Below are 24,116 nucleotides of genomic sequence, written 5' to 3'. Positions count from 1 at the left end.
GGGGTGAGGAGGAGCCGGGGCGGCCGGAGGAGCCGCCGAGCGCCGCTGCCGCTGCTGCTGCTGCCGCGGCCATGCGGCCCTGGGCGCTGGTGCTGCTGCTGGGCGCGCTCCGGACCGGCGGAGCCGCGGCCCCGGCCCGCAATGTGCTGCTGCTCCTGGGTGAGTGCGGCCCGGCCGAGCCCCGGGGCCGGTCCCTGCCCGGGGCTCGGTGCTGAGGCATCCCGCGGCTGGGAGGGAGAGAGGGATGGTCCCGGGCTCCGCTGCATCTTCTCCGCAGCACCGGCCCCGCCCGGGTCACCCGCAGCCCGGGGATGCTCCCGGTGTCATCAGTGTCCCCCGGGCCTTCCCCCGCGCCCGGTCATTGACACGCCCCGGGCTGACCCCGCTCCGGTCTCGCAGCCGATGACGGCGGCTTTGAGAGCGGCGCCTACAACAACTCGGCCATCCGGACGCCGAACCTGGACGCGCTGGCCCGGCGCGGTTTGGTCTTCCAGAACGCCTTCACCTCCGTGAGCAGCTGCTCTCCGAGCCGGGCCAGCATCCTGACCGGCTTACCTCAGGTAGGGGCACCTGCTTACCCCGGGCCGGGGCTGCCAGCCCACGGCAGATGTCACGGGCGCGGCTGGCAGTGTTTCGGGGCTGGCTGGCAGCCCTGGCTCGACCGTGCTGTGTCCCCTCACCTGCAGCACCAGAACGGGATGTACGGGCTGCACCAGGACGTGCATCACTTCAACTCCTTTGACGGCGTGCGGAGCCTGCCCCAGCTGCTCAGCCACGCTGGCGTCCGGACAGGTAGGGAGCCGGGACAGGGAGGGAGCCGGGACAGGGAGGGAGCACCAAACCCCACTGAGAGACCTTGGTGGCTAAACTGCCCGCGGGCCAGGGAGCACTGCCTGGACCCGTGGCTGTCCCCGCAGAGAGGAGACACAGCAGCCACATTCCCCCTCCTCCCACCGCTCCTGGCACAGCACCTGTCTGCATTCTCACAGGAATAATTGGGAAGAAGCACGTGGGGCCAGAGGCTGTGTACCCCTTCGACTTTGCCTACACAGAGGAGAACAGTTCGGTCCTGCAGGTTGGGAGAAACATCACTCGGATCAAGGCGCTTGTCCGGCGGTTCCTGCAGAGCCAGGACGAGAGGTGAGATGGCCCCCTCGTCCCAGGAATGGCTGTGAGAGGCACAGGAGAGGAGGGAAACTGGCTTCAGTGAGGATGTGTCCTCATGGCCCAGTTGGTCACAAACAGGAAGGGGCCCCTTGTCCCTGAGTCACCCCATATCCAGAAGCCCAGATTAGGAGGGAGTCCTCCTGCTGAGCCCAGCTGGCCCCAGCCCAGGAAGGTCTCCGGGCAGTCCTTTGCTCCACCACCTCCACCTCCCCCCTTTCCATCCCTAGGCCTTTCTTCCTCTATGTTGCCTTCCATGACCCCCACCGCTGTGGGCACTCCCAGCCCCAATATGGAGCCTTCTGTGAGAAATTTGGCAACGGAGAGAGCGGGATGGGCTGGATCCCTGACTGGAAGCCACAGATTTACAGCCCGGAGCAAGTGCAGGTGAGAACCTGTGGGTCTGTGTGGGGCTCTATGGGACCATATGGGGGCTGCATGTGACAGCAGCCTCTGACAGGGCCAGGGCTGGCCCCCGCTTTGTCACTGCCACCAGTGTCACAGCAGGAGCTGGCGAAGGCACAATGGCCTGTGTCAGCCATGTGCCCCTTTCCCTGTCTCCGTTTAGGTCCCCGCCTCTGTCCCCGACACGCCGGCTGCCCGGGCGGACCTGGCTGCCCAGTACACAACCATCGGGCGCATGGACCAAGGTGGGAGCCGCGGGCCAGGCTGGGGCTGATGAACGCTGCAGACCCTCCCTCCCCCCTCAGCTCTGCCCCTCCGTCCGCAGGGATCGGGCTGGTCCTGGAGGAGCTGCGCCACGCCGGCCTCCTCAACAGCACCCTGGTGATCTACACCTCTGACAACGGCATCCCCTTCCCCGGCGGCAGGACCAACCTGTACCGCTCGGGCACCGCCGAGCCGCTGCTCCTGTCCTCCCCCGAGCACCCCCAGCGCTGGGGGCAGGTCAGCCAGGCCTTCGCCACCCTCCTGGGTAAGAGCTGAGGGAGGGAGGGAGCACAGCTGTGCCTGGGGGGTGTGGGCTGCTCCCTACCCTCCCTACACTGAAACTCAGGGTCCTGTCCCTGGGGGCAGCCCTGAGCCTTCAGCACTGGCAGGGCCAGTGCAGGGAAGGGAGAGGAGGGAGGACAGAACAGGGTCCCCTGCAGGGACACCATCCCCCAGGACCTTTCTGCACCTCTGGGGCTGAGTTTCCTCCCACAGTGCCTGTCCCTCCTCTCACCCTTTTCCTCCCCTCCAGACCTGACGCCAACCATTCTGGACTGGTTCTCCATCCCCTACCCTGCTTACAGCATCTTTGGCACGAGGCGGGTGCAGCTCACTGGAAAGTCTCTCCTGCCAGCCCTGGACTCAGAGCAGCCCTGGGCCACCGCCTTCAGCAGCCAGAGCCACCACGAGGTGACCATGTACTACCCCATGCGAGCCATCCAGCACCAGCACTTCCGCCTCATCCACAACCTCAACTACAAGATGCCCTTCCCCATCGACCAGGACTTCTACGTCTCGCCCACCTTCCAAGACCTGCTCAACCGCACCAGGGCGGGGCAGCCGACCCACTGGAACAAGACCCTGCACCAGTACTACTACCGGGACCGCTGGGAGCTCTTTGACTGCAGCCGTGACCCCACCGAGAGCCAGAACCTGGCCCCCGACCCCCGCTACGCCGACGTCCTCCAGCTGCTCCGTGCGCAGCTCCTCAAGTGGCAGTGGGACACGGGGGACCCCTGGGTGTGCGCCCCCGACGCTGTCCTGGAGGAGAAACTGAGCCCCCAGTGCCGGCCGCTGCACAACGAGCTGTGAGTGCCACCTCTGCCCGGGGACAGTCGTGTGCTCCCGCCGGGCACGAGGGGTCGGAGCGGGATCACAGATGGGCTGGTCCCAAATCCTGGGCGACACCACGAGGCTCTGTCCCCTCTGCTGCCAACACCGCCTGGCCCCAGGGCACTGAGGGATTCCTGGTGCCTTGCTCTCAGCCAGAGGAGCCGAAGGGCCAAGCTGCCCCTCAATAAAGCCTCTGGAGGATAAGGCTCCATTTTCACCTGGAGCTGAGCACATCCCTACATCAGCCCCCAGCCTGGGGCCAGCAGGACAGGCCAAGGGCCTCTGTGGCACAGCCAGGGCTGCAGGAACAGCTGGGGACACCCAACGCTCTGGAAAATGCGGTGAAGCCCTCAAGGGGCAGAGGGGGGTCCTGCTGGAGACCCCCAGGCAGGGATGGAGCTGGAGCATCCCAGCTGGGACAGGGGGCTGAGCACATTCAGGACCAGGAGAGGGAGGGGACAAGGACACGGCCTGGGGCTGCTCCCAGAAAGCAGCAGCTTTATTCACAGTACTGCCCCCTTACCCCCTGCACAGCCCCCTCCTCAAAACCACAGCCAGGAGACTCCCTGTAGTCTCTGCCCCAGCTACCAGTTCCCCACAGTAACAGGTTTGCTGTCTCACAAGGCACTCGGGTCTTTTTTCCCCTGATTTGATGATGATGAGGTTTTCCCTGTCCCTGGGGGCTGTGCAAGGCCCCCCTCCCTGTCCCAGTCCAGGGCACATCCCTCCATCGACGCCCAGCAGCCAGAGGGGAAACAAGGCCCAGGAGCATGGGAAGAGCAGTGGCAGCTCCAGGTACAAGGGTCGGATCCCAGGGCCTCTCCCTGTGACCGATGCTGGCTCAGGACCAAGAGATCACAAACTGCTCCCACATGGGCAGCGACACGGGGACTCTCAGCACCTGAGGGGAGAAGGAAGGTGAGAGCCAGCCAGGATGCAGCCCGGGAGCATCAGAGCCAAGGGGGTGCAGAGCCTCAGCCCGGCACAGCCCTGGACCCACAGATCCCCCGGGAAGGGCACCCATGGCCCGTGCTGTGCATCGCTGGGGCCACACCCCGCCAGCCCCTCTGCTGCACTCTGGGCCCCTTCCCGGCCACCACCCCTTCCCAGGGTGGGGACAAGCACTCACCTGGGTGTCACTGCGGTAGGAGAAGTCGCTCACGATGGCGCTGTTGGCCAGGACTCGCCGGGGAGGGCTGGTGACACCCAGCACGGTCACGGCCTCCAGCAGGACCCCGTCGAGGTGGGCGCTCGCCCGCAGCAGCTGGCTGAGCACGGCGTCCTAGGGACAGCAGGGATGTCACCGTGTGCTCCCGGGTCTCAGCCACCCACGTGCACCCAGGGCTTCTCCAGGTGCCCTGCCCCACGTGCTGCCCCTCTGCCGGGCACTGAGCAGACACAGGTGCCCCAGGACCACCAGGACCCCCTGCCCAGATGCCCCTGCCAGCAGCTGCCCGTGCTCACGTTTGAGGCCAGGAAGAGGATCTCGGTGTAGTCGCCCCTCTCAAAGGTCTCCCAGCTCTCCCCGTCATCCCAGAACAGGTCTCCCCTGGCAAAGCCGTCCGGGGTCAGCGCCACGACCAAGGCCATGCCCTTCCCGCGGGACTGGGCAGTGCTGAACGCGGGCTCCTGGGGCACAGGGCAGGCACAGCTTGGGGCACTGCCACAGCCATGTCCGCAGCCCTGCCAGGCACTGCAGCCACAGCTCCTCTGACATCGTCCTGTCAGCGGTGTGGGCACAGCCACCCTCCCAGGCTGGCCGGACAGGTCACTGTGGTGTCACCACGGAGCAGAGGGGACTCACCTGCAGGGGCAGGATGTGCCCTGCACGGACGTGGACGTTGATGGTGTCCAGGGGCGCTGGCAGGAGGATCCATTGCCCTTTGCTGTGGATGGTGGAGTCCTACACGGGGACAAAGAGAGGGAAGAGCAGGCCCAGGGTGCTACATGCCAGCGGGGTTCCAGCCCAGCGCCAGAGCCTTCAAATGGCCACCAGCAAAGGCAGGTGAGGCACGAGACCCACACACAGCCCCGGGGGGCTGGTGGGATGCAGGAATGTGCACGAGGTCCCACAGCAAAGCCCCCGTGCAACACAGCAGGAGCACCCACCCCTGCGAGGCTGTACCACGTCCCTGCCGGGAAGTAGCCGCTGACTTTGGTCTGTCCTGCCTCCAGCACAGGGGTGATGAGCAGCCCCCCGCCCCACAGGAGCTGGCGGTCCACGGCCCAGGTGTTGGGGTCTGTGGGGAACCTGGGGAGGGAGGGGAGGGCAGCGCCAGGAGACCCTGCAGCCGCCTCCCGCTGAGCCGGCAGGACAGGGCCATCGGCCCTGGCAGGGCTGGCACTCACTCGAGGAACAGGGGCCGTGCCACCGTCTCGCCGGCGCTGTGAGCCCGGTGGAACAGGGTGTAGAGGAAGGGCAGCAGGGAGTAGCGGAGGTGCAGGGCGTTCCTCATGGCAGCCTGGGCAGGTGGGCTGAAGGCGTACGGCTCCTGCGGCTGCAGGGAGGGGAGAGGCCCAAGGGGACGCTCAGACCGCGTGGGGAGGAAGAGAGGGTGCATTTTAGGGGTGCAGGATGGACCATCCCAGCACTGGGGGCACACGGCCCTGCAGCTGCACCAACCACCTCCCCGGGCCGGCAGGACAGCCCCTGGCTCGGCCCAGCCCCCTGCCTGGCAGGGTGAGGGCTCCTGGGGCTCACCCGGGTGCCGTGGTCGTTGTGGTTCCGCATGAAGGGGTAGAAGGCGCCCAGCTGGGTCCAGCGCACGCACAGCTCCTCGTTCGTGTCGCCCACGAAGCCGCAGATGTCGGCACCCACCAGCGGCACCCCGAAGAGGTTGAAGAGCAGCACCTCTGCAGAGGGCACAGAGGGCACCGGGGCTCTGCAGCACCAGGGGATGGAGCCTATGGAGAAGCCCCGGCTGCGGGGGCAAGGGGGAAGCAGGGGTGGATGCAGCCCCAGTGCTCCACAGCCTACCTGGTATGGAGTAGTAGAGCTGCTCCCAGTCGCTGCCCACGTCCCCTGTCCAGTGCCCGGCGTAGCGCCCGTGCCCAGCGAAGGTGGAGCGTGAGATGATGAAGGGGCGCTTGCCCCGGACCCTCAGCAGAGCACTGGGGGTGGGATGGGACTGCTCAGCCCCGCCGGCTGGGGAAGGGGCTCAGGGCTCCCCCAGTGCCCTGTGTTACACACCAAACCCTTGCCTACCACCCCCTGCCCACGCTGGGTCTCTCTCCTGGCTCTGCATCCCTCAGGATGTGCAGGAGCTGCAGCAGGAGCCCCGGGCTTACTTGTGGGAGGCGATGGCCTCGGTCAGCCCGTACAGGCTGTGCAGGTTGTAGTGGGAGGACAGGTACTGCTGGCTGGAAGCACAGATGGTCCCAGCTTGCAGGCGCCCCCCAAACACTCCTGCACGGGAGAGGTGGAGCTCAGAGAACCCCCTGGGCTCCTCCCAGCTTCCCCACAGCCCTGGGCAGGGCTGGAACCCACTCCTGTACCTGGCACGTAGGGGGGATGCTCCAGGTTGTTGTTGGGGCAGCCATCCTGGGAGCCCTCCACGAAGTTCGACGGCTCATTCATGTCCTGGGAGGGAAGGAAAGGAAAGGACAGGATGACCTCGCTGCTGCCCTGGGGCCCAGCAGAGGCACAGGGCAGGAACCAGGGAGCCACAGCCAGCAGCTACAACAGGGCCACTCACAAGCCACATGCCATCGAAGGGCACTTGTTCGTGGAAGTCCTTCACCATGTCGTGCCACCACTCGTGAGTTTCCGGGTTGGTGAAGTCTGGGAAGGCCGTGGGGCCTGGCCAGACCTGCGGGAGGGAGGCAGCAATGAGCAGAGCCCCCAGCCCCACACGCCACCCCACCTTCCACCATGGCCCCCCGAGTGTTTCTCTCCCACTCTCAGGGTCCTGTTCCCACGGCCCCACTCAAGCCCTGTCCCGTGGGCCCTGGGGCTGCTCCCCACACTCACCTTCCCGATCAGGGGCTGCCCCGTGGCGTTTCGGATGAACACCCCTCGCTTCAGGCCCTCGTCGTAGGGCTTGTAGGTGCCAGGGGGCCCTGAGCTGCTGATCCCGGCATCCTGGAAGGGCACAAAGCAACAGCAGGGAATGGCCAGCCCTGCCTTCATCACCACCCTTGGGCAGCTGAAGCCCCAGTGCCAGCCCAGCCACGTAACTCACCACAATCATGATGTACCTCAGCCCACGGCTGTGGAAGTCCCGCACCATCTCTGGGTAGTCCCTAAAGCTTTTCTTGTTGAAGGTGAAATCCCTCTTGGCATCGGCGTAATCCAGGTCGTTCCACTGCACGTCCTGTGGATGGAGGCGCGGGTGCTTGGGGAGGAGCAGGGACCCCACGTGCTGCTGTGGGACCCCCACCCCACGGGGCTTCCATCAGCCCCCCACAGCCGCTGCGGGCAGAGGCCCCGGGAGCAGCCCAGACCTACCAGGGGGAAGCGGGCTGCTGTCATGTTGGCCACGACCTGCCGGGTGATGTCGGTGGAGGAGTAGCCCCAGCGGCAGAGGTGGAAGCCCAGGCCCCAGTACGGGGGCATGAAGGGGAACCCTGGAAGCCAGAGGGTGGGTGCTGGCAGGGATGGCCCAGCCCTGTGCCACCCCACTCACAGCATCCTGGCAAAGCCACCCCGGCAAAGCCACCCCGGCAAAGCCACCCCGGCAGCACTCGTGGCTCAGCCATACCAACAACATCCAGGTACTGCCGCACCACACTCTTGGGGTCGGGGCCCAGGAAGATGTAGAAGTCCAGGATCCCCCCAGTCGTGCGCCAGGTCAGGGCCGGGCTGGGCTGCAGGAGCACATCTGGGGAAGCAGGAGTGCCAGGGGAAGATGCTGAGGACAGGGACAGGGCCAAGCCCGTGCCCGGCGCCTCCACAGGACTCACCCATCGCGTTGCTGTTCAGCAGAAAGACACCGTGGGCTGAGCCATCGTCCTCCATCACCAGGTAGAAAGGGTGGGAGCCGTAGAGGTTGACGTGGGGCTGGAGCAGAGCACGGTGTGGTGCCTGTGAGGCTCTGCTGGAGACCCCCACACCCACCTGCCTGCCCCTCACCTCCGGTCAGGAGCACTGGCTTCAGGGCAAACCCAGGGCTTGTGGTCCCAAACACTGTCATGTCAGCAGAGCTCTGCCCTGAGCCAGAGCCCTGGAAACAGCGCAGAGCTCCGGGGGGACAAACCTTGCCCTGGGGACAAGGGTCCCATGGGCTTGCCCAGTGGTATGGCCAAGGCCCGGAGCTGAACCAGCACAGACACATCTCCCCAGCCCCAGACAAGACGTGAGAGGCGGCAGGGCCAGCCCCAGGAGCACAGATGAATCTGTCTCCCTCTCCCTCAGCCCCGCTCCGTACCGCGGGCGCCATGTCCCGATTCCAGAGGGTGACCCTGGTCCACGCTGTGTCAAGAACCAGCGGTGTCAGGTGCTCCCCCAGCCCCGAAATGAAATGGGAGGGCAGGGAGGTGGAGATCTGCAGGAACTGGTCTGTGAAGAAGAGGGGTGCGACCGTGGTGTTCAGCCTGCAGAGAGAAAGGGAGACTCCAGCAAGCCGCCGGGAGGGAGGCACGGAGCTGGGGCACCAGTGCTGGGGAGGGACACGGATGCTCATCACCACGTGAAATAAAAACAAGTTTCAGCGGAGCTCTGAGATTCCTGGTTCCCTTCCCAGCCACTGAACTGCAGAGGGAGTCAAAGTAGAGCCCCCACAGCCACCGACAGCCACCCCACTGCCGTCACCAGCGTCCCAGGTGAACACCGGTGTCCCTGCACCCACCCCGTGCCCTGTGGGGCCGTGAGGGGTCCCGCTCGCAGACGCAATCCCTTGGGAAGCGAGGGGGGCAGGAGGGTACTCACAGGACTCTCCCGCCGCGCTGCCGGCACACGACGAGGCCGAAGGGGTCCTGGCTGACCTGCAGCCCGTAGAGCGCGGCGGCGGCTCGGCCGCGCACCCGCGGCGTGGCCAGCGGCACCTCATAGCGCGGCCGGGCCGCGTCCCGGAGCTGCGGGCGGAGAGGGGTCAGCGGGGGAACGGGGGACCCGGGGGGCTCCGGGGGACCCGGGGCGCACCGTGAAGCGCAGGCGGGCCGGGGTCTCCAGCGCCAGGTCCAGCCGCACCGTGTCCACCGCGCCCGGCAGGAAGGCGGCGGCCACGCGGCGCAGCCGGGCGGAGAAGCCGCTCTCGGTGGCCGTCAGGTTCTCGGCCCGGTAGCTGCGGTAGCCGCGGGGGAAGAAGCACCAGGGCGGGCCGGGGCCGCGGGCAGGGCCGGCGCCGGGGCGGTAGCAGCAGCCCCGCGCCTCGCAGCCCGCCCGCGACAGGAGCCGCTCGGGGCCGCAGTCGAAGCGGGCGCCCGGGGCCACCTCGCAGGCGGCGGTGCCGGGGCCCCGCGCCGCGGCCGGGACCAGCAGCGCCAGCAGCGCCAGCAGCGCGGCCGCGACACCCGGGCCCGGCCCCATGGCCCGGGCTGCGGCACCCGGGCTGCGGCTCCCGGGCTGCGGCTCCCGGGCTGCGGCTCCCGGCCGGCCCGGCGCTCGGCACCGGGGACGCACCGGCACCGCGCGGCCGCTTCGCCGCCCCGGAGCCGCCCGGCCCCGCCAAGCCCGCTGCTGCCGGGGCTCGGCCAGGAGCCGGGGCGAGAGCAAGGCCGGGCCACCCCCGCGCCCGGGAAATCGGGGCTACACCGGCCCCCCGAGCGGGGGAGGGAGGCGGGGCCCAGGAGCTGCTTGGGGCAGCGAAAGTGAAACGTAAACAGAAACAGCGACACGATTGCAATGGTACATCTTAAATAAACATTATACCCGACAAAGTAAATATTATACCCTACACCTGGTTATTTTTCTGTATTTATTTATTTATTGACAAAGTCTGCAACCTGCGGAAGAATAAAAAAGATATTACATGTATTTTCTATGTTTCTGTCAGGCTTTCTCCAACCTGAGCTTGGACCCCAGCCAGTGACTGAGCCACTGCAGAGCCCTTTGGTGCTGGGGCTGTTCCTCCTGGATCTGCTGCACGATGGTGTTAATGGTCTGCAGCCGACCCTGCAGTTTCTCCTGCTGGTTCATGCAGGCCTCTTCAGTGTGGCACAGGGCCCTGCACTTCCCTTCCCTCAGCGCCTGCAGCTGCTTCTGGTGCGCCTGGTGGGCCACAAGCTCCAACAGGTTCTGAGAAAAGCAACAAGGGAAGGGGCTGTGACATCAGGAAAAAGATGGGTGGGACTCGTGGCAGGTGCTGTGACCATCACGTTGGACAAGGGAAGGACAGTGCCGTGAATTCCCCATCATAACAGCCAAACAGCACCCCCAGCCCGGGTGTTGGAGGGGTACAGACATCACAGAATTCCATAAATCAGAGAAATTCCCACATACAGAAGGCAACCCTTCCCAGGACAGGGTTTCAATACATCAAGCAGGTTCTTGGTGAGCCCCCAAAATGTGCTCGGTTAATGTGCTGCTAAAATGCCACACTGAGCACACCCAGTTCAGCACGGTGCTGAGACAGAGCTGGCAGCAGAGGAAGCAGCAGGCTCTGTCTGGCTCACATGCTGTAAGGGAGTGGATGTGCTCACCCATCGTTTCTCGTTCTGAAGACATTCTATGTCCAAGATGAGGCTGTCGATCTCAGCCTGGAGCTGGCAAAATTCCTGCTTCTTTTCTGAAAAGGTGGCACTGAGGGACTCTTGGATGGTCTCCAGCTCCTGGATGGTTTGGTTGCATTCATAAATGTTCTAGTAAATGGAAGAGAAGGAAATGGCAGATTTCAGTTTTAGTTCAGCTGCATTCCTGACCATCCTCCCAGAACTCGGTTTTGGGGGATTTTCACTGAATGATTTCCCAAAGCCTGCCCCTGTGCCAGCGCGGGGTCTGTGCACGGACACTCCTGCACTCACTGCTGCTCACCACAAGGCCAACCTCAGCTGTGTGAGCTCCTGCAGACCCACTTTCCTTTCTCACCTCCCGGGTTTCCCCGATCTTCTTCTTCAGCTCTTCTTTCCTGCTTTGGAAGTTGTTCTTGGTGATGTGTTTCTTATCTACTTTGCTCTGAGCCTCTGCCCGATTCGTTATCGTCTCTCTGTGAGAAACACACGCCTCCATAGCCCGGATCAACGTCTCCTGCTGCTTCAGCAGCTGCCCATAGCGGACCTGCCGTTTGCCAAGACACAAACCAGCCTCAAAATACCAAATGCTTACCAAGAGCACCAAGGGAAGCTGTCTGGGTGGCACATCCCACCAGCATAAGCCAGATACATGTGATACAAGTGCCTGCAAGCCAGATTTGGTCCAAATCCAAATCTGGTTTGCTGTGTGTGGATCTGGAAGGCAGAGGCCTGGGTTATCAACTTATCTACACCAATATTTAAAATGTTGGTCTGGACCTCATTAGCAAGAGCAGAAACAGAAAAGCAGAAGCATCCTGAGAATGAAGGGGAAGAGCTACTCTGCCAGGAGAGGGAACACTTCCCTAAACCAGTGATTAAAGTGATGCAATATTTAGTAATCAACATTGCTTATAAAGCAGGGTCACAGAATCAGGTGGCAAACATACTGCAATTTAAATAGATTTCTTGGGAGTGTCCAGATTCTGCTGAGCCTGGCACGGGGAACACAGGATGTGTGGGCCGCTAGATATGCTCAGCTCAGTCGAGCTGTGGGGGGTTTAGAGTCCTGCCCTGGGCCCTGAAATGCCACTTCTCCAGCCTGTTTCTCATCTCCTGCCTCATGTTTCAGCCACTCCAAGCCTGAGTACATTGGGTGGCTTCCCCTCCTTAGTCCTCTTTCCCAGTGCCTTACTTGCATCCTACGAATCTCTGTTTTCATGTCATGGATTTCGCCTTGTTCAAACAGAGAATCTGTTGCTTCCCGCATCTCTTTTGCCAGCTGGATCTTTTTCTCCCACAGCAGGATCTGATGCCTTCAGAGAAGAAAGGGGAAGGGAAAGAGAAAGCTAGACCCTGCTCAGTGCAGCACACTCACTGCCAGACTACTGGCAGAGTCTTCCCACATGGATCTTGGCAACATCCAGCTCACACATGCTGGAACTGTTAAAGCCAACATCCTCCCAGCTCTTGCTGGTTCCACAGACTGTGTTTCAGACATTCATTAAGGTCCTGTCCCCTTCTCCAGGAAGACTAGAAGTGCATTTGCTGGTGCCAGGTTTGGTGACTGTAGGAGAACAGGAACATGGACACAGACACATGGGACTGTGGCACTCTGGTACCTACTCTGCTTCTACCAGGCTGCTCAGGAGCCTTTCCTTCTCCTCAGTCAGTTGACTGTGCCTCTCCTGCATCTCCATAGATTCTTTTTCTGCTGTCTAGATTTGGGAAGAACAAAACAATGCAACACTGTCAGGCTGAGAAAGTTTTCCAGGATCACTGCTTGCCTCTGATCTGCATGGGAGGCTGAGACCTGGGAATGAGGTTCCAGGTGGTCAGTACCTTGAGAGAGTGCACAAACTCGTTCTCTGTGACGATTTTGCCATTTTGCAGCTCCTCAAAGCTGCTGTTGTTCTTGTTGATCAACACATTCAACTTTATCAAGTCATTTGAGATGTTCTTCATGTGCCGTTCCACGTCCTTCTGTTCTTTTATTTCCTGCTGAATTTCATCTATGGGTGAACAGACAAAAGTCTTAGAATTCCCCTGAGCACTGGGTTGAACACAGACAAGTTGAACACAAACTGCTGTCAGAGGTGGCAAGACCTCAGGCAGAGCCACCCATGTGTCCAGCCAAAATGTTTTTCCACAAGTTCAAAAACAAAAAAAAGGTTTTGAAGGAGACTCCTGTGGAAAACAGTTGGGTTTGGCCAAGGAAAGTGCTGTCATAGCTGGGGACATTTACCTACCCACTACTTGCAAACTTTATTTAACAAGTGTAACAGGTGACATTGTCACTCAGGGTCCGATTGTCAGGACAGTAGGATCAATCCTTATAGGAATAATGTATGCAACCAGCAGGAGTGCCTGGGCTGTTGGTATTCCTGCTCACACACAGCCAGGAGCACTCTTTGGGGCAGATCCAGCTTTTCCCATCTGTAACACCCCACTCCCTTTTCCCTCCCTTCACAGACGAACACTTTAAGGAAGAATCAGGGAATGACGCACTTTCCATGCGCAGTTTCCTCTGCTGCATGATGATGATCTGTTTCTGTAACATATCCAGGGAGGTGATTTGCTCATCCCGCTCCCGTGTCAGCTTGACCAGCTCCTTCTGCTCATTGAGCCAATGCTTCTGCAACGTCATCACCTCGGAACTGCATTCTTCTATCTCCTTGTTCAGCTGGTTGATCTCAAGTTCCAGTGGTCCCAGTTCTTGCCCCTGTACAAGGGCAAAGTTTGGGATAAATCAGGCAGAAGCTGCTGGAGTTGTTTACAACATCTGGACATTCCAAAGTTTGCAGAGGATGTGCCACAGGACTCATTTCCCCATGGGTATCCATCAGGTCTTACACTGCCAGGGACAGATCTGGCAATCATCCACACAGGGCCAACCATCAAACGACTGAAATCTCTCTGCCTGCCTCACTCTCCCCTCCTCAGTGTTGGCAGGTTTTCCAACAAGATCCTATTCACTCATTGATGCCATTTGACATTTTCATCAGGTGCAGACAAGTCCCTGCAGGGATCTGTGCCAGGCACACCCTCATTTCACAATTCCCTTCACTCCATTATGAATTGATAAACACAAACACCTGCATTAACTAATGCAGCTTTTAAATCACAGTGCTGATGTCTGAAAGTTTGAACTACCCAACACTTAACACAGTTACATTGATCAGGGGCATCTCTGGTCATCACAAAGAATAAAATCAAAATTGGGACTGAAATACAAAAATACCTACCCCCTGCTGAGCAAGAAGCATCTCCAGCTTCTTGTTGTACAGGCAGATGATCCCTCCCTTCTTGTCAGCCAGGAGCCTGGACTTTGCAATCTCGCTCTCCTGGCAGGCAATCAGTTCATTCATATTTTTTATTTCTTTGTCCACCTCACAGAGTGTTTTTTCATGAACTGCCAGCCTGCAGCTGGTATTAGTTGCATTCAGAATAATCTGGGCCACATCGTTCTCAACCTTGTAAAAATGCAGCTCCTGGGAATATCAAGAGAGAAAACACATCACTGTCCCCAGCAGTCCCTTGCTGAGTTGTAGTGCCACTTGTCCCAGCACAGGAAGGAAGGGATTGAGATTCTACTCCCAGGTCTGTACTACAAGCCATGAGCTAATTACCTTTTCTGTACCCTTGCTTCTCCATCAATTGGCAGGTAATACAATATTTACCTCTGCCATACAGCTGTAGAAAAGCATTAAGGAGCATAAATATCCCAGAAGCCTTTAAAAGATCTCACTCATCCCTTCTGCACTGACCACCTGCCCGGTCTCTAGTTACCTGCCACCAGTACCAGGACATCACTGCATTGTCCCTTCTCCACCACACCTGGCACACACACCCCTCACCTAACAACCAGCACAGGACTTGGTGTGAGCAATGCTGGGCTGAGTTTTTTGATCTTTCTAAGAGATCCAGTTATACACTCCCAGAGAGAGCAACTTATCATGGATTAAAGAGCTGTGGGTCACATTGGACTGCTCCTCAGAACTGAGAGCTGCCTGCATCCCACTCCATGATGAATTATAGAAATAAAAATTAGTTAAAATTAGGCTACAGAAGTACCACATGTCTGTTATTTTTCTCCAGTACATAAGAAATGCTAATACTTTATAGTAACTACTCCCAGGATTCATAATTTTGCCCCGTTTATTAAGTAAAGAACAGCATTTTGTGTCAGGTCTTTTTGGCCAAGCTCTCTCACATACACCAGAATCCTGCAATAAGATCAGAGGGAGAACCAGATTGGAGAGGCAAACTCAGCAGATCTTCAGTGCAGACCTGAAACCAGAACAAAGTCACTGACAAGTCCTGCTGGGGACCCACTGGTGCCCTGCCCTCCCAAGGGGGGGATGCCATACCAGGTTGCTTTTTCTGTTCCGAAGTTTTTCAGCCAGCTGGAAGAAGTGCTTTGCAGCTTTGTTGGACATCATCTGGTCCTGAAGCTTTGCCATGATTTCACTCTCTAGCTGCTCTTTGACAGAAGTTCCCTTCTCTATGCCCTTCCTGATGGCCAGCAACTCATTCAGGTGAGCAGCTTGGTCCTAAAAGGTTGGAAGACAGAGATAGGATCACTACAACTGTTTGAGGAAGGGTATTCAAGTACTCAAAAGGATTCATCTTCCATGGACTCTCCTCACCATCTTGGTCCTGCTGAGGGCCTGCTCTGTCTCCTGGAGAACATGAGTGTAGGTGCCAGTTTGAACCTGCAGGGCCTCCTGCTCCAGCAGGCACTGGGCAAGCAGTTTCCTTGTCACACTGGTATCATTCTGGGACCGGTTCAGGAGGGCAACAAGGTTCTCATTCTTCTCCTCCTCTTTCCTGATGGACTTCCCACAGCCATGGATGTCCCCTTCTAGGGACTTGAGGTCACGTCTGTAGTTGCTGGAGGGGCAAAGAAGATGGAAAATCATCACGGGGATTGGTGCTGAACAGCCACCCACAAATTCCTCTTTTCAAATTCATTACTGCAGCAACAACTGCCCAAGAAGGAAGATCTTTTTAAGGCTCAGCTGCTGTGACAGTGCAGAGTCAGCAGGAGATGGATGGAGACATTAAGATTTAAAAGTAAATGTGTGTAGGAAAATTGATTCCTTTTTTCAGCACTGTCCCAGCCCCCATTCCTACCAGGACGTCACCATATAAAAGCAGATTGTTTGTTCTCCGAGAATCAGTCAAGCTTTAAGGCTCCAGAGCAAATAAACATTTCCTCTGGCAACAACAGGGAGGTTTTCCTGAACATTTCCAAAGGCCTCACAAAACCCTGATAATGAGAGATAAACCCTTCCTGACATCCAGCTCTTTGGAGTAAGAGATGTTGCAAATGTGAGGGAATTCCTTTAGAGGAATAAAATATGATTGAGAAAACTGTAAACAGCTTGAAGAACCCCCTCACACTCCGAGGAAGAGATGTGGTTAGGATAAAGAAAACAGCAAAAAAGAACTGTGCTTCTTATCCTTTGCATTTATTACGTATTTTAGAGCAGGAAACTTGTTCTGCCTGACACGCCCTGCCCACACAGTGCTAAACCTGACAGGAGACACACTGGAATCCCCTTCTGGAATCTCTCCTGCCCAAATCTGAGGTGTCCTCAGGGCCTGGTTTCAGACCTTACCTCAGCAGCTCCTGACTGACAACATAGGCCTCGTCCCTCTGCTTCATTCCAGCCAAGCTGCTGTTCCAATGGTCCATCAGCCTCTTCTTTTCCACATTAATAGCCTGGACCTCCAGACCAGCCTGGGGAACAGAGAGATGGCAGACAGTATTAATCTACACTGTGTTGAAAAAACAAGTTCATGTTAAAATACTTTTTTTTTTCCTGTTCATAATGTGCTGAGCAGGATCAGCTTCAACTCCGTGTCTCGTTCATTGTCTCAGCAGCCCACAGAGCACAGGTCTGCAAGAAAAAACTGCTGCGAAGGGCAGGAGGAAGTGATTTACAGGCACTTCTTACGGACAAAGGAAAAGAAAAAAAAGTCTTCATTCTTCCAAACAGGAACAAACTGTGAAACTCTGTCCCACATTGTGCACACCACATGAGCATGGGCCAAAGGGGTCAGCCCTGCCAGAGGGAAATATTAACCACAAGGGAAAAGTCCCCTCCTACCTCACTGACTGCCTGCCGGGTCACTTTTGTGTCCTCTGCCTGGGCCACAAGCTGAGCTTCAAACAGAGCAATTTGTTCCTGGAGCTCGTAGACTCTCCTCGTTAACTGGTCCAGGAGAAGGTCCTACAGAGCCAGAGCCAAACAGTCCAGGGTGGGTCATGGAATCTCAGTCTAAACCAACTGTATCCTACAAGAATAATATCAGCTAAAAAAGGAATTAAAACTGGCTACTGGATTAGATTTGAGTCCTACTGAAACTTTCCCATCCATACACAAATGGCTCACGACTGCAGCAGGCACGACTTGCAAGAGAATGAAACCTTTGCTGGCTGTTTATTATTCCAGTTGCAGCAGTAAATTGATAGCTCGGCTCTGAAGCCACATTCCCTCCTGTCAGCATGGATTATGCTGGGCCCCCTGTCCAGCTACTGGGAATCCTAATAATGTATAGTTGAAAATCCTTTGTTAAAACCCTCCTAAACCCAAACTGTATTTCAACAGTTTGCATGGAATTCTGCATTAGCAATACTGCGTGGATTGTGTCCTGGAAGGCAGCAGAGGGAGCTCAAGCACCGACCGGCTCCGCTCATTCCCCAAGTTCACTTTCCATTGTGAAATTCGCTGTGATTGAGAATTATTCTCAAGACACACGATACTTCTTCATTAAATCACACGATATCGTGTACACACGATATTTCTTCATTAAATATCTGCCTTCCCCCACACCCCCTTCCCTTGAGTGAAGAGTGATTTACTGTTCTAAGCCTTGCAAACCCTCTGGGCAGTGCATGTTGCTGTCTGGGGGCAGGCAGGGCTTCTTCTCCTTTTTAGAAAAGCCTCTGGAATTATTTTTTTTCAATTATTTGAGAAAAATATCCCCACTCATCTTCCGTGACTCAGTCGCTCTAGCCTTCCTTCTGACAAGGTGGCACATCCTCCCAGACTCACTGCTGGCACCTGCATTTATTTATTTCAAAGACAGTTTCACTTGGTACCTGTTTTTTCTTTTCCACCTCAGCCTGGATCCTCTCTGCCTCAGCCCTCTTTGCTGACTGTTTCATCAGTAAAACCCTGTGATGCATGTCCTGGTCCATGTTCTGCACGTAGAAGAGCTGCAAGGCCAGGTTTTCAATCTGAGTCTGCATTGCAGAAACTGGGGGGACAGGAGATAAAATAGCTACAGAGAAGTTTGTTTGTAGGGTACACCTTAAACAGACATAAAAGAGAAAGGAATACAGAAGCTCCCAAAGCAAAACCTCTCACACATCAGCTAAACCAGCCCTCCCCAGCAGAAATATTTACATCAGCTTTGGAGTACGGCTCCACAAGCAAAGCTGAAGATCCTGGCAAGCAGTTCCTGGATTCCCAGCTCACAGAATTCCAGGCATGTCTGTGAAACTTTTCAGTGAGCCCATTATTCCTGATTAATTATTTTGCTGTATTTTTCAATCCAGTGCTTCACTTGAATTCAAATTAATTTCTCCACACAGCCCTAGGATTGGGAAACACCGCCAGGACTGCCTCAGTCACCTCTCTTGCGTTCATCATCTGTGTTGTGACATATTTCCTTGTGAGCATCCCTGAGGCCCTCCAGTTCCTGTTCCAGCTGCTGCCGCGCTGCGGCCGCCTGGGAATAGCGCTCGTGGCTCTCCTCCAGTTCCACCTCCAGCTGCCCCAACTGCTGCTGGGCTCCGTAAAGGATCACCCCGAGCTCTTCTCTCTGCTCTTTGCTGGTCTTCACTGCTGCCCTCTGCGGACACAAGAGGGAAGGAGCTGTCTCCCAGCAGCTCGGACAGGAGGGGCTGTGGGAAGGCAAAGGAGAGGCTCCGTACCAGTTCATGGACATCTAGGTTCACTTGTTCTATCTGCTTAGTGAGGTAATTCTTCAGGGCAGCCTGGAATCTTGTCATCAGAGGCTGTAAAGAAGGACAGCATTAATAAACTTTAACATATTGTGTAAATAGTGAGAGATGTTACATAATGGGTATTTGCTGATGCCAAAAAGTGAGAATATTTGAAAGCCAGAACTGTGCCAGAAGAGCTGCATCTGAGAACCCACCCGCTCACTCTTGCTGCAAGGACTTCTCTTTCAGGGGCACTGAAGGGATCACATTTACCCTCTGCATTGCTCACTTCTGAACCTACAGCTCTGGGGTTAGGATTGAGTCACTCAGTCAGCAGTTAATACTTTGGCAAAACTGATTTTCCCAGGTGCAGCTGAACAGCTGAGCCACTGCTTACAGCTCACCTCACACGTTTTAGAGAAACACAAACATCAACTCTGCAACGAACGACAAGATTTGAAGACTTCTCACATGTTCTGGATCCAAGATGACCAGTTCTGTTTCTTCTGCTGTTTTCCTCCTACTTTTTCTTATCCCATGTTCCTCAGCTCCATGCTGCTGCAACCCCTTGTCCTGTCTTTGGTTGCCATGATCACTTGGGAGCTCAAAGGTCAGCTCTGCATGGTGAGAACTGGCTCGTCCTTTGCTCCCTGGACCCCGCCCCAGCATAAAAAAGGAAAAAGATAAAGGAATAGGATAAGATTTTATAGTATTGTGCCTCCAGTTGGATTAACAATGACCAGAAAGGGAGAAAACCAGAGGCTGTGCTTGAGAGAGGATCTCAAGTGCAGCTCTTCTGCAAAGGCGGTGGGGGATACCTGGTTCTGCTGCAGGTGCTCCTGAGGCTCCTCCGCCTGGAACTGCCTGCTCCATGTCACCCTGCTCAGGAGGACAAGTGGCACGTTCGTTATCTGGGAAAGTCTCAGGCGATTTTCCCTGAAACATAAAATCCATCACTTTTCCATCTAACTACCCCTAAACATCTGCTCACTTTTGTCATGAGGCATGAACAATGCAAACAAAGGATCAACACGAGGGCCTGGCTCTAAAGCCAGCACAGAGACGCTCCCAAAATAGAATTATAGTGTCCCGCTTCTGCAGACCCCACAAACAGCTCTGCAGCAAGATCTCTCTATCTGCAGGGGACAGTGACTCTGTTTGCTCCTCCAGAGGAACAGACTCTCCATCGTCATTCCCATTCTCCACTTCCATGGCCTGGCACACAGCACAGCTGGAAAGCAGAGCAGCAGATTGCCATTTGCATTTCATGTTAATGCTGTGGTATTTTTTGCCACAGGGCACAGAAGTTTAATTCAGAAGTTTAATCTCATTTGCAAAAATAGTCACTCAGCAAGCACTGAGATAGTAAAGATCCTGACAAAACTTCTCCACACCACTCACAGTTTCATGTACTTCTAGTTCACGTCCATTTAAAAAAATGTCCTTACAGATTTATTAAAGAAATTCTTCCAGCTAGCACAACATGTAGCCAAATAATTCTCCTTCTTCTTTCTTTCTTTCTTTTTAAAGTGACTCTTTTATCCCACATCATCATTTGCCAAATTCAAGTGTTGGGCAGGCCCAATGGAAGAAGAAAACTTGTCACCAAGAAACCTCCAAAAAGAGCCTGAGTATGTGCATCCATTAAATGTGGATAAATCTCTTTTTTCGGTGTCTGCAGTGGAAATGTGCAAAGAACTGAGTGAAACACACACAGTTCAAATGCTGCTGACATGGGTCAGTAACTAAATTTACTTTTTAGTGGCTTTTTTGCTTTATATGAGGGCAAGGATGGAATGATCACTCTCTTCTTGCTGTTGAAGCTGCTCCCAGGAAGAGGCCGCTCTGTAAGGGACGCGTGGGAACGGCTGCCCTGTGAATGCTCCAAAGGGAATCACCTCCAGAGGAAGATGTGATGGAGCTCTGCTTTCATCCCGCTCCGCCGAGCCCAATTCCCCCGCAGACTCCTCTGCCGCGGCACCGGGAGGCTCCTCCACAGCGCCGGGGCTGGGCTGGGCCTGCAACCGGAGAGAGCCTGAGCAGCGGGGCGGGCACGGGACACGCACCGGGACAGCCAGCAGGTGCCGGGACGTGCCGGACGGTACCGGGCCGGCGGTTGAGGGGACGGGCAGTGGAATCCGGACCGGGCAGTACCGAGCCCTGGCTGAGGGGACGGAACCGGGACGGGAAGGCAGGGAAGGAGACGGGAGGTCCCGGGGTGGGACGGAACCGGGACGGGACGGGACGGGACGGGAGGGAAAGAGACGGGAGGTCCCGGGGTGGGACGGGACGGGAGGGGCGGTGCGGTGCGGGCCGGCGGAGGAGCCCCGGGCGGGCAGTACCGGCCCCGGCCCGTCCCGGCCCGACTCACCCGCGGCGGCGCCGCCATGTTCCCGTTACCAGGCGACGCATCAACACCCGCTCACGTGACCGCCCGGGCCGCACCACCGCGGTCCGCGGGGGGCGCGGGGGGGGGGCTCGGGCCGCACCAACCCCGGCGCGCGGGGGGGCTCGGGCCACGCTCCGTCCCCCGCCAGCCCCGGTTCCGCCCGCGGGTCCCGGTACCGGCGCCGGGCGGGTCCCGCTGTGCTCTCCCCGCGCCGGGCAGCCCCGGGCCGGGCGGACGGGCGGGGCAGCCGGGCGGGCACAGCCCCGCGGGCCGGGCGGAGCGGGCGGGCGGCGGCAGCGGCCCCGCGCAGGGCCGAGAGCGGCGGCGGCTCCGAGCTCGCCCCGGGCTGGGCAGCGCCGGGAGCTTCCCCGGGCTCGTCTGTGCCGGTAACGCGGGGCCGGGCCGGGCTGGGGGCGGCGGGGGCTGGGGGGCCGGGGGGCCGGGTGATCCCGTAGCGCTCCCAGCCTGATATCCAACCGGCACCGGGATCCTGCCGGCACCTGGGCAGGTCCGTGTTTGGTCCCGCTCTTTGTCCGCCCTTCCCACGCCGGGGCCCCGCGGAGGGCGGCGGGAGCAGGCGGGTGCTCCGGGAGGACGGGTCGCTGCCCTGGGGTCGGGATGCTGCCCCTGGGGTCGGGATGCCGCCCTGGGGTCGGGATGCTGCCTCGGGGTCGGGATGCTGCCTCGGGGTCGGGATGCTGTCCTGGGGTCGGGATGCTGCCTCGGGATCGGGATGCTGCCTCGGGGTCGGGATGCTGCCCTGGGGTCGGGATGCTGCCCTGGGGTCGGGATGCTGCCTCGGGATCGGGATGCTGCCTCGGGGTCGGGATGCTGCCTCGGGGTCGGGATGCTGCCCCTGGGGTCAGGATGCTGCCCCTGGGGTCAGGATGCTGCCCCTGGGGTCGGGATGCCGCCGGGGGCGCTGGTGGAAATCTAAATAGTTCCTAAACTTTCTCTTCTGTTATTTCGGTGCGGCTCCGTGCAGCTTGGGAGTATTTCAATGTTTTGCTTCCTTTTGGGGAGCTGGTCTTCTCCCAGGTGACCCAAACATCTACCTGAGCTCTGTTACCTGCGGAGAAGGTGGATGGGGATCGTTGGCAGTGTTTTGGTGAGTGGCCTTGGGATGCTGCAGGCAGGGGTTGTGGGGTGGTGTATTGCTCACTGTGCTGCTGACACTCCGAAAAATAATGCGGCTGCTTCCACTGGGAGATTGGTCTTTTTGGATATCAGGCTGGGAGCTTGTCTTGAAGAGGTGTTTTGTTCTTAATTGCTACTCCGAATAGGAAGAAAAATGAAAGTTCTTTTGAGAGAAAACAGTAGAAGTGTGAGGGCTGGGACAGCTCAGGGTAAAGATCTTGGACTTTGCTGGTGCTTTTGTAGAAGCCTCCTAAGAGTTTGTAGGAGCTTGTTCATGTCCTGGTGATAACTGGATGTCTGTGAAAGCTGCTTTTCTGCACTGGATTTGGAGAATATCTGGGTTTGTTCTGGCTGTGTGGGGGCTGTGAGGCTGGAGAGCCGGGATGGGGCAGAGTGTGGCTCTCTGAGTCCATCAGGGAATGAGGGAGGGAAGGGGCTATTCCAGAGTGTCCAAGTGGCAGAGATGATGCATGGTCTGATGTCTGTCGTACTGAGAACAGAGTTTGCAATCAGCTCATCCACTGAGCTGTGATCCAGGCTCCTGGGGCTTTGAGCTGCTGATTTTTGAGGATTGAGTCCTGAGAATGTTATCAGGACACAGCAACAGGATGTTGGAAATAAAAAGTCATAAAAGCGTTTCCTGTGGCCCAAGCAGTGCAGATAAGTGACATGCAAAGCTGGTAAATCGAGGATGGAGGGACATGTGGCACAGAGTGTCTCAGTGACAGCGTGTGCTGTGGGTGAGTTTGGTGCTGGGGATGGGTGAGTGTTTTGTTTGCTTTTTGTTTGCTTTTTGTTTGCTTTCTGTTTGCTTTCTGATGCCTGAACAGGTGTGGCTGGGAGCAGCCAGCCCTGACATAGCATTCCCTTTCTCTTTTCATCTCTTGAGTCACAGCCTTGCAGGATTCAGGCTGCTGCCCCTTTTTTACCTGCTCAGCTGAGACGCATCTGAGCGAAATTGGTCCCACTGAAGCCGCTGCATTTGGAGTTGTGGGGATTTTGGCTGTTCCCTTCCCTTTGCTCTGTGCTTCGTGAGCCACTGCTGCCCCAGCAGGGCAGCAATGAAAGACTTCTTGGTGACCTACATAATTCTTCCCATGAGATGGGATGACTTCAGAGTGGCTCCCTATGGTAAATGTTTTTCCTTGATTTGGCTGGATCCTCTTAACTGGCTCCAGCGTAGCAAGGAGTTTGGAAAGCTTTTCTCTTTTTTATTCCCGATGTCGAGGTATTGTAATACAAAGGGAAGGTCATACAAGGGCCTGTAGAGGAGTCAAGTGAGTGACCAGCTGAGAGTGGCACAGCAAATCCACTCGGAGAACTGGGAGGAAGCTGTGAGTCCTGACTCCAGGCTGCCCTACTCTGGTTGCTCTGTGCTTGAGAGTTCCAAACCTGGCATTTGCTGTTCCCAAGAAGGGAAAGAGGCAGGAATTTGTGCGGTGTCTGAGCCCCACCACCACAGCGACTCTGCACTCCTTAAATATGTAAAATTAAATTCAAGTTATTAAGGGCAAGAAAGAAAACGAGCCTGTTGCATTTTTCTTACCGAAGACATTTCATGCTTAAATGTGGTGCTGCTGTTTGACAGCTCGTGTTTCTCCGCCGTGCCCAGACATGCTGCAGGTCTCACATTTCCCTTCCAGAGCCCTGCAGCTCGGCTTATGTTGCTCGTAAAGCTCGGAAAGTCTTGCCCAGCGAATGTGCCCTGGGAGCCAGAGCCCACGGAGGGCTCAGCACTGGGAGCTGTGGGCTGTAGCCGGCCCTGCTCTGGGCTGGGCTCCTCAGTGAGAGGAGCCGGGGTTCTCCCGGTGCCCCCGGTGCCAGCGCGGACCGGGAGATGTGCTGGGTGTGTCAGCCCGTGCCGGAGCCGGCGCTGCCCTCCCGGGCCAGGATACAGGAATCTCGTGCAACCGGCGGCGGCAGCATTTGGTCCAGCAGCAGGTGCCAAGTGAGGTGTGAGCTGCCAAGGCAAACAGGATCCTGTGGATGGGTTCCTGAGGAGGGGAAGGGCATCGCTGCGGGCGGCGAGCAGCCGGTGCCGGTCTGGATGCTGCTGGCTGGAACTGGACAGGCTCTGGG

At 57.6% G+C, this 24,116-nt stretch overlaps 4 protein-coding genes across 10 annotated transcripts in view; 2 read left to right on the top strand and 2 right to left on the bottom strand.

Annotated features, from left to right (window-relative positions):
* Positions 1 to 19: 19 nt before the first annotated feature.
* Positions 20 to 3,151, top strand: SGSH (N-sulfoglucosamine sulfohydrolase). Its single transcript, XM_069032240.1, has 8 exons — positions 20 to 159; positions 400 to 560; positions 687 to 792; positions 990 to 1,140; positions 1,395 to 1,551; positions 1,733 to 1,814; positions 1,895 to 2,098; positions 2,366 to 3,151. The coding sequence occupies exons 1-8, from the start codon at positions 72 to 74 to the stop codon at positions 2,923 to 2,925; spliced, it is 1,509 nt and encodes a 502-aa protein (XP_068888341.1). The 5' UTR covers positions 20 to 71; the 3' UTR covers positions 2,926 to 3,151.
* A 273-nt stretch (positions 3,152 to 3,424) lies between these two features.
* GAA (alpha glucosidase) lies at positions 3,425 to 9,412 on the bottom strand. Its single transcript, XM_069032239.1, has 19 exons — positions 9,026 to 9,412; positions 8,813 to 8,958; positions 8,313 to 8,478; positions 7,849 to 7,945; positions 7,647 to 7,766; positions 7,394 to 7,512; positions 7,128 to 7,259; positions 6,917 to 7,027; positions 6,642 to 6,755; positions 6,442 to 6,526; positions 6,235 to 6,352; positions 5,924 to 6,057; positions 5,648 to 5,799; positions 5,296 to 5,444; positions 5,056 to 5,197; positions 4,751 to 4,849; positions 4,411 to 4,575; positions 4,076 to 4,228; positions 3,425 to 3,847 (listed from the first exon to the last, which is right to left on the bottom strand). Exons 1-19 carry the CDS (start codon positions 9,410 to 9,412, stop codon positions 3,788 to 3,790), a joined length of 2,649 nt encoding a protein of 882 aa, XP_068888340.1. The 3' UTR covers positions 3,425 to 3,787.
* A 363-nt stretch (positions 9,413 to 9,775) lies between these two features.
* Positions 9,776 to 20,908, bottom strand: CCDC40 (coiled-coil domain 40 molecular ruler complex subunit). 2 transcript variants are annotated; one of them, XM_069032671.1, is made up of 19 exons: positions 20,883 to 20,908; positions 20,410 to 20,529; positions 19,330 to 19,447; positions 18,983 to 19,161; positions 18,500 to 18,583; positions 18,198 to 18,417; positions 17,663 to 17,820; positions 16,668 to 16,790; positions 16,176 to 16,297; positions 15,201 to 15,444; positions 14,922 to 15,104; positions 13,797 to 14,042; positions 13,060 to 13,273; positions 12,394 to 12,563; positions 12,178 to 12,269; positions 11,747 to 11,867; positions 10,910 to 11,098; positions 10,525 to 10,683; positions 9,776 to 10,120 (listed from the first exon to the last, which is right to left on the bottom strand). In XM_069032671.1, the coding sequence occupies exons 1-19, from the start codon at positions 20,898 to 20,900 to the stop codon at positions 9,875 to 9,877; spliced, it is 3,006 nt and encodes a 1,001-aa protein (XP_068888772.1). In that variant the 5' UTR covers positions 20,901 to 20,908; the 3' UTR covers positions 9,776 to 9,874. The 2 variants fall into 2 exon arrangements, with proteins under 2 accessions (XP_068888772.1, XP_068888773.1); XM_069032672.1 differs by having other exon boundaries at positions 9,777 to 10,120; positions 19,330 to 19,390.
* Positions 20,909 to 21,206: 298 nt separating this feature from the next.
* The window catches only part of TBC1D16 (TBC1 domain family member 16), a 32,387-nt gene continuing 29,477 nt past the window's right edge, over positions 21,207 to 24,116 (top strand). For 3 of the 6 annotated variants that reach the window (XM_069032504.1, XM_069032503.1, XM_069032499.1), the window contains exons 1-2: positions 21,207 to 21,286; positions 21,886 to 22,008. The gene's annotated coding sequence lies outside the window, so the exon portion shown is untranslated. Of the gene's footprint in view, positions 21,287 to 21,846; positions 22,009 to 23,096; positions 23,169 to 24,116 lie in introns of those variants that run through there. The other 3 variants (XM_069032501.1, XM_069032500.1, XM_069032502.1) reach the window with 3 other exon arrangements.

This window comes from Aphelocoma coerulescens, chromosome 18, assembly GCF_041296385.1.
Source record: "Aphelocoma coerulescens isolate FSJ_1873_10779 chromosome 18, UR_Acoe_1.0, whole genome shotgun sequence".
In the NCBI taxonomy this organism is placed as follows: Eukaryota; Metazoa; Chordata; class Aves; order Passeriformes; family Corvidae; genus Aphelocoma; species Aphelocoma coerulescens.
Note: the sequence above shows the minus strand (reverse complement) of the source record. Positions and strands in the feature narration are given on the sequence as shown.